This window comes from Hylaeus volcanicus, chromosome 3, assembly GCF_026283585.1.
Source record: "Hylaeus volcanicus isolate JK05 chromosome 3, UHH_iyHylVolc1.0_haploid, whole genome shotgun sequence".
NCBI classification, from domain to species: Eukaryota; Metazoa; Arthropoda; class Insecta; order Hymenoptera; family Colletidae; genus Hylaeus; species Hylaeus volcanicus.
The window spans coordinates 1,379,503-1,387,685 of NC_071978.1; the positions used below are offsets into that span (position 1 = coordinate 1,379,503).

The following is an 8,183-nucleotide window of genomic DNA, read 5'->3' on the forward strand; positions in this document are numbered from 1 at the left end:
AAAAACAAAAATACATGTCGAATTGAGTAATCTCCTCCTTTTCGAAGTCGGTCAATAATTTACACCGTTGATCGTACGATCCGTTTATCGAAGAAATTTTGATGTAAATAAATAAAAAAACGAAGCGAGAAACATCAACGTGTTCGAAAGATTTGTAGCTGCACAAAGAATAATTATATTAAATGTGCCAACATCCACAGGAAACCTTGGACAATTAATAAATACTTTGGATGCACGGTTGTCTAGCGTAAAGATGAACGTTGACGATACTACGTCTCGATCTTACCAAGCGAGAGATACTCGCAACCTCGTCGAGGGGAAGAAACAGCTAGGCTAAAGATCGGTGACGGGTCCGGAGAGTTTCATACCGTTCTCCGACACCGTCAACCGATCGACGAACTTTTCTTTGAACGTTGTCCCCGTATCGTCGTCCACGTCGCCATCGTACTCTTCGGGCTGCTGCTGTTTCTCCGTTTGGTCCTGTTTGTCCTCCGACGAGCAAGTACCGCACCGTGCGTGCTTTGCCTCGACCGACCTAGGACCGCCGGCAGTTTCTTCGTCCGCATCACCGATCACCTTATTACGTAGAATGTCCAGCAGCTTCTCCATTCTGACAAATCACGGTTCGTTTCACGTTACATGCGTTTCAACGAGCCACTACCGCTAATCGGCCCAAACGAATATCTGTAATACGGTCTTTAAAAGCGGCATAAGCAACAATTGCAGCGAAAAGCCATGCTGCTGCCAGCTAAAAGAACAGAAAGAACACCAGGCGTCTCGGTCTCGGTCTCCGTTTCCGTTTCCCTGACCCAATAGCGGACTTTGTGCAGAGTATGTAAGGTGTAGGAAGTCGAAGGTGAATTACGCGGAGCTCTCTCGGGCGAAAAAAAGCTCGATAGCTCGCCGATAACCTAGAGCAAACCGCGCGATTCGCGTAGATTGTAAAAGAAGGAAAATTTCGATTTACGCGACGCGAAACTCAAAATATTGAATCAATGTTAATATACGATCGTTTATTAAGTTATCGTGTACAAACTCTTGTCGATCGCCGAAAAAGGTCGAGTCTGTTTCTCGGAGAATATTGAATCGACGAATATGCTCGTCGATACTATAACCTAACGATCGTGTAAAATAACAATGATATTTATAACGTTTGTGACATTTTCAAAATCACTGTAAAGTATTTTACAAAAATCTTTCGTCACTGATCAGTCGTATTCACCATATCGATCTACGTAAAGTCTACGTAAAGTCTGCGTAAAGCGTACGATTTCTATAGTTGGATTCGAACGATCGATGATCAATTCCAAGTTCTCGATTAAAAACAGGGCCCTGAATACCTAAAATTACTTTTTAAAAACAAACAAAAAATATATATATATATATACGTTTACACATCACATATCACATTTATCTTGTTATTGGAATGCAAGGGAAAAATTGAACCAAACTAAAAGTCCAACGGCAGCTCCGCGACAAACACTAATTTCAAGTTAAACGATAAATATTACACGGTACACGCAAAACTGTGGGAGTACGCGCAAATAAAAGAGGAAACGTGGCAACTAAACGCATGCTAGACAAACTGCGAAGCCATGCTAACCGATAAACGAATAATTGTATAGTCGAATCATGATTAATGGGTCGCTCAAGATCACGGAGGAGTAACCCCCGCGATATCGTTTTGTTACCCTCGTCGCTTCAGTTAACAGTTGTCGCCTGTTGGCGCAAATATGCAACCGCACACGCTATCCGTATCTCGAACAAACGATTTATCCCCAGTCCGATTTACTAAACCTGAGCGACCGATTCAAATTGATCCGTCTACGCGTAATATATCGTCTAATTACAACTATAGAGTAGAAAATTTGTCAATGGTCCAAGGCTTGATTAACACCGACATTCCAGTCGCGAGTGGATATTACCATTTCGTATTCGTTTCTTTGATTCCTTTAGCGAGAATACAGACTTACAGATCTAACGATTCCACAACTGTAACACCGAGTAAGAAATGTTGACGCGAACCGTCCGAATGAACCAAGTCAGGGACCAAGCGTGCCACGAGCCCAACAGGGTCGCGCGAAGCGTACTCGACGAGTAAACAACGATAGACCTACGTGCTATTCGACATGTACATAGTAGTAGCCTCTAGCAAGCCCTTGAAGCCCCCCTTGCGATACGGCGACGAGTGGTTTGCGTTTTGCTCGGAGCCCCGCGCGTACGTAGCCTAAATGTAGGCGGTGGTGTAGGTAGCGCGTGAAGGTGCTGTCAGGACTCTGGAGGTCAGGATTCCCGTCGAGCAGAGATCTTTCGGCACGAAGGACCCACCACCGACTACCGCCACTTCCGGGATTTCGGTGATGGCTCTGCTCGCTAGATCGTCATCGAGACGATCTTCTTCGTCCTCGCTCACCGTTCCTGCCGTGCTGCCGTCGCGCGGCGTGGTACCATTCGCAACCTCGGATGCTGACTTGGCCCTCTCACCCAACGACCGCTTAACGCTCGTCGCGTTACCCTTCTTCTTTCTCGATTTCTTCGATCCCCCTTTCTGACCGCGCACCACCGTCGCCGTCGTCTCGTCTTCCTTCTTGTTCGACTCGTTTCTCGATCCTTTCACCCTCTTTTCCGGTACTCTGCTCGTTATCGTCTCATCGGCTTCCGCGTTGCAACGCGTACAGTCCAACTCGTCGTCTCCAACTTTCGCCTCTTCCACCTTTGGCTGACGACAAATTTGATCGGCGAGCCTCTCTTCCAAGTCTCTAGGTTCGTCCTCTTGTTCAGAGTCCGGTGTCTCGTTCTCCAACGTCCGCGGGATCTCCGCGAACGTTATGCCAGAGGTCTCTTCCCGTGTCCCGTCGTCTCGATCCGTATCGTTGATGACTATAGCGACCGATCGCGCGCTGGAGACAGGACCATGCGTATCATCCACGGTCCAGCTGTCGACGGATGCAGGACTATTACAATCAGCGGTTCGATAGAGACTCGGTTTCTCGGCAACGAAATGGTGCGGCAGCTCCGCGGTTCGGGAACGAAGAAACGAGGTGAAATTCAGGCCCACCGAGGACGAGGACGAGGACGAGGAGGAAGAGGAAGAGGCTGGGTTTAGACTGCAGGTATCGGATAGAGCGGTACGCACGGGGGTGCTGGTTACGTAGGGCGTTTCGAAAGATACAGGCGTGACTGATCTTGCGTGTACGCACTTTGCCACATGATTCTCGGCCAGGGTCTTCGACGCCCGCGCCTCTTGGAGCTCTCGTCGCAGGGCCAGCGTCTCTTCCTCGAAGGCTGCGATCTCGCGACCTTCGTTGCTAAGTGCCAATACAAGTCCACCGTTTATACAATTGTCACCTCGGCAGAGACGTGAGAATAGGCCGTTTCCGGCGCGGTGTGTGTGTTCTGTGTATGTTAGAACGGTGTTCCCGGTATCCGGATTATTCAAGGGGTGAATTCGAAAGCGCAGGAAAATAGAAGCGAAAATTCGAAAGTAGAGGCGAGTCGTAGCTTTGTGTTAGATGCTTTCGAAGCAACTTCGCGAATCAATCGAAACTATCGTTTGGGGGATGATCTTCGTAATGCGGAGATACAAAAGCGTATCGACTTTCAAACTAGAGGCGAGTTAAAGCTCGAAAACATGTTTTCGAGTATGTCAAGTGAATCGAGTACGTCGAAATACCGACAAAAATTCAACGGATTGATCGTGTTGGTAGCTTTTATACAATCTTCGTTTCGATAGATATACAGTCGCTTCGAACCGTCTCCGCGAATCGATTAAACTTAAGAAATGGAGGGACATGTAGATTAACATGTAATTGATATTTTCAAATCAAACGTTTTCAGTTACTTCAAATGATAAACACTGTGAACAAGCGGAAAAGTACTGTGAAAAGTAGGAAAAACAGCGAGGGAAAAGTTGTCGAGTCGTAAAAACAAAAGAAAAACGAAAAAAAAAACAATAGTACTACAAAACACTACTAATTGATAATATTAACATATTTGCACAATTTTGTTCATCGATTAAAACGATATTCGGTCAAATACTCGTTATAAAAAGAACGTACGGTTGTTCTTAAATAAAGCATTTCGACAATTGTTTAAAGACAATTCGACTGCAAACACGTGATACGCTGTTAAATTAAGCAATTACCGTGTACGCATCGTTCGATACCATGACGGTGTTAACGTAAAAAATGTGTAAGAAAATTCAAATGAAACGAATCACGTATTTAACGTCAATTTCCGACGATACGATACGTGCGTCTAGTGCAAAATATGTACTATGTGAAATCACGTGTAAAAAAGCGAAAAATGTACCCAATAAAGAGATATTTGAAAATACAAAAGAGAATACCCCCGAGTACCTAAATTTACCTATCGCCCAAACTTTCAACAACAAAACAAAACTGTTTGGTTAACGAGTACTCACTTTGCGTTCAGCTTAAGGATAGCCACTTCATCCTGCAATTTTGCGACGCGCCTCTCGTTTTCCGCTTTCTCCTCTGTTAACTTCGTAACCTGTTTCTGTAACAGACGAATCGATAGTATCTACGATATTAGCGAATACTACGTTAGACGATTCATTAAACAAAACATGTACAGAGGTAACACATTAGTCAGGCATCGAGAATAGATAGAACGAAAAATCATATATACAACGATCAACGACAAACGTTGGAACAACGTTTTCCTTTTTTTTTTTTTACTTAAAAGAAAGCTACGGCTCTCCGTTCTTTACCGTCGGAAGAAAACGAGAATAAAGATAACAGATACGGGAGACAACAATACCGAGCGCAGATAAGGTATAATATTACGAACCGTTTCGACATAAATCAAACAAATTACATAGCAACCTGCAATTTTTACCAGATAACGGTTTACAACTTGGTGCACTTTGGTCGCTCGTCTTCGCAGTTTCGGATTAAAGAGGAATTCATTTAGCGAGAAGAATGGAATGGTAAATCGGGCAAAAATAAGTAGGCGGTTGGATATTTCATACGTACCGAAAAAACTGATTACAAGATCGATCGAATGTTCCGTTCAGCCGCGACTTACATTTACCCGAAAGAGAAGAAATAAATTCGCGCCACGGGCGATCCTTTAAACGCGCTGAAACCCAACTTCCATCGGGCGTCACCGATGAAGAGGAAAATTTACATGCACGAAAGTGGAAGGTCCCGGAGGTTCAATTACGTGATTGGCAACACGACGAAGCCAGTATGGCGCGGACGGCCATCGCTTCGGCTGATGAGGCTAATGGATGGTTGAAACCCGAGAAGACCGGAGAAAGAGGGAAAGGAAGGAGGCCAAGGGAGAGGCCGTGACAGCCGCTAAGTGCCTCATCCTTCACCCTTCTTCGTCCCTCTGTTCCCCCTACGAATAGGGGAACTGGAATACTTTTGCCCCCGTACACTAGATGCACCCTTATGTGAAACCTAATCATTTTTACCGCGTCACGGATATTTCGTATTACGTCTACATTAGGTTCTCTCGTGTCAACCGGTTTTATCAACCGTCGCGTCGAGTCGTAACCACCGACACAGGACAAGTTTCGCTCTCAATTATCAGAATCGAGTCATTTTTTCGGCTCTATTCACAGACTAGCCGTTCAAATTGGCCCGTCTCTTTTTCTTTTCCAAAACAATCTATATTAAACGACCCTCGATACCAAAGTTAACTCTATCCCAAGAATATGCGAAGCAGCTGTTGAAAAGATAACGCAAACAAAACTAGACGCTCGAGTATAATCGTGAATAACACATCGATCATTTCATGGAAAATCGACACGTTCGACCGAGCCCGGAAACTTGTGCTAGCGAACTCGATCGATGAAAATTCGCGTGCAGACGATAATCGAGGGAAAGAAATTGTAAAAAAGAGGAGATGAGAGTGGGGAAACCAAAGATCACCTGGCCGTCCTAATCAAACAGAACGTACGAATGCTACGCAAACAATATGTCCATGACCGCGTCGTGGAAATGCCGAAAGCGTCGGTCCAAGAGGCACATTACCGTACCCTAACTGCAAAGTCGAGAGAGAAGGATTTCTAGCTTTCTACGCGCTTTGTTTTCCATTCCCACGTTCTCTACCTTCAAACTCCAACTTATATTCCTTTTTTAAAACATCTCGAGTCTTTCAACGAAACAAGCAGCTACCAACGTTCGGTAACCAACTCACAATTAAATATATTCGTACAAATATAAAACCATGCATACGATTACATCGAAAGCTTTGCGAGATGTTCGATTTATACTTTAAGAAAATGGAAAATTCTCAACATGCGAGGTTTATACATTTTTCTAATATATCGAAATGGATAAATTAATTGAAAATTAATACGGACGTTTAAGTTAGCCATATCCAACGACATCTGGTTTAATTTCTCTTCCATCATAGATTTTACATTTGCGACCAATCCTTCTTCGCATGTTTTATTAGCTTGTCTAATTTCTCGGATAAGATCTGAAAAATGATAAATTGTTTAGAGTCGTTACAACGTCAAACTAATACGATAGGAAGCAAACATTTACCCGATAACATCCCTGGTTGATAATCCGAACAAGTGCTATATGTACACTGCGCTAATTTTGCCTTCATACTACCTAATTCAGACTTTGTTTCGTTTAATTCTTTAAACAACTGACTATTGCTTTTTTTCAGGTCTGTCATCTGAAAACGATTTAATACAATTTTTCAGATGCTTCCGCAACTTTTTAAACGCAAACGTGCAACTTTTGCTTATAGAGAAGATATAGACCTGCTCGATGAGAGACAGAACAAGTTTGTTGCTACGTCCGATCGTTGTAATGGAGCTTCCACTGCCGATGCTCTCAGAATCTTCGCTCTGGGCGTGTACCGGACCTTCTGCGGACCCAACACCAGGATCGGAATACCTTCGATGCTCTGCATTGAGTTCGTCTCCATTAATTCCATTGCTTTTGTTAGCTGTAGGTGGCAGACTAGCATAGTCCCCGTTCTCATAGCTAACCGGTATAGGAGATTCTAACCCATTCTCTTGCAGACTCGTGTAACCATTCGCCATGGAATTCATATCCACGTTCAGTGCTTGACACTGATTGTATTGTCGTCTTGGTCTGCCGTGAACAGGCCTGATGCCAGAAAAAGGTACCGGCTGATACAACCTATACATTGTCGGCAGAGACACAGGTTCCATGGCATAAGTCATCGGTAACTGACCATAACCACGCATACTCGGATCAGATGACGTTGCAAACAGTCTTTGCCCATTGTTTGAAAAGTTTTGTTGCACATTTGCATGCCACAATACATGCTGATATTCCATACCAGGTACTACATCGTTGTTCTGGTTATTCTGTGTACTGTTTATCCAAGGGCCAAACATGCTACTCCTTTTGCTGGATCGTTTCTTAGACTTTTTAGAGTAGCTAGAAACATTCTCCGAATATCCCGGCCCTGACGTGTCCAACCTAGCAAAGATTCGTTTCCGTTTAATGAAATAGCGATCAGAAATCAAACGATTCTTATAAATCTTTTGTGTCTTACCTGTTATCCATTTTATGGACGATCTACACTGTGTCAGAGGTTAGTCGCCAATCAATTCTCGCTACATGCATGACACAAACACCTCGCAAAATTTCGTGCCGTTAACCGGCCACTGAAACACTACCTTTGTAATTCCCACAAACTTGTACTAATAACATACGTGACACCATCAGAGTAATAATACTAATAATAGTAAATACGAACAGTAAACACTCGAGTTGACTCGACCCGCTAGGGCCGCTAGTTTATACAAAATCGGACATTATCAATTCGCGCCTGATTGGTTGAATAAATCCCCACCCTCTACGCCACTAGCAGCTTCTCGTCAACCCGAAGCATGATTATGTGTTCGATGACATACGTATTAGCTCTTGTTTTTATCATAGGTTTTAACACTAAACCATACTGATACTACTTAATGGAAACTACTAGTTAATATACTAATTATTGTAATTTCAATGGGTTTAGAGACAGTGGCGCCATCGGTGGAAACGCGCCCAAGTTTGTAGTGAAAATAGTTCCAACTGTTGATACTAGATGGCGCCACTAACTTAAAAAAATACGTAACTATTCACAAATATGTGAAAAACTTGACATAGTAACTAATATATTGTAGCATTATAAAGCACAGAACCGTATTAGTTATGCATTATGATAAATAACAA

At 43.5% G+C, this 8,183-nt stretch overlaps 1 protein-coding gene across 4 annotated transcripts; it reads right to left on the bottom strand.

Annotated features, from left to right (window-relative positions):
• Positions 1-430: 430 nt before the first annotated feature.
• Positions 431-7,847, bottom strand: LOC128873127 (uncharacterized). Of its 4 annotated transcripts, none has more exons than XM_054116449.1 (7): positions 7,519-7,847; positions 6,752-7,442; positions 6,525-6,663; positions 6,338-6,456; positions 4,424-4,518; positions 2,414-3,308; positions 431-610 (listed from the first exon to the last, which is right to left on the bottom strand). In XM_054116449.1, the coding sequence occupies exons 1-7, from the start codon at positions 7,527-7,529 to the stop codon at positions 581-583; spliced, it is 1,980 nt and encodes a 659-aa protein (XP_053972424.1). In that variant the 5' UTR covers positions 7,530-7,847; the 3' UTR covers positions 431-580. The 4 variants fall into 4 exon arrangements, 3 of the variants coding, with proteins under 3 accessions (XP_053972424.1, XP_053972425.1, XP_053972423.1); XR_008456334.1 differs by having other exon boundaries at positions 468-610; positions 2,118-3,308; positions 7,519-7,843; XM_054116450.1 differs by lacking the exon at positions 431-610 and having other exon boundaries at positions 993-2,936; positions 3,201-3,308; positions 7,519-7,846.
• Between the last annotated feature and the right edge of the window lie 336 nt (positions 7,848-8,183).

Excerpts from the sequence above, each read along its gene's own strand:
- LOC128873127 (XM_054116448.1), bottom strand. Across the intron at positions 6,664-6,751 it reads TTCTGTCTCTCATCGAGCAG|ATGACAGACCTGAAAAAAAG; the intron begins GTCTATATCTTC and ends AATCGTTTTCAG. Across the intron at positions 3,309-4,423 it reads ATCCTTAAGCTGAACGCAAA|CAACGAAGGTCGCGAGATCG; the intron begins GTGAGTACTCGT and ends ATTGGCACTTAG.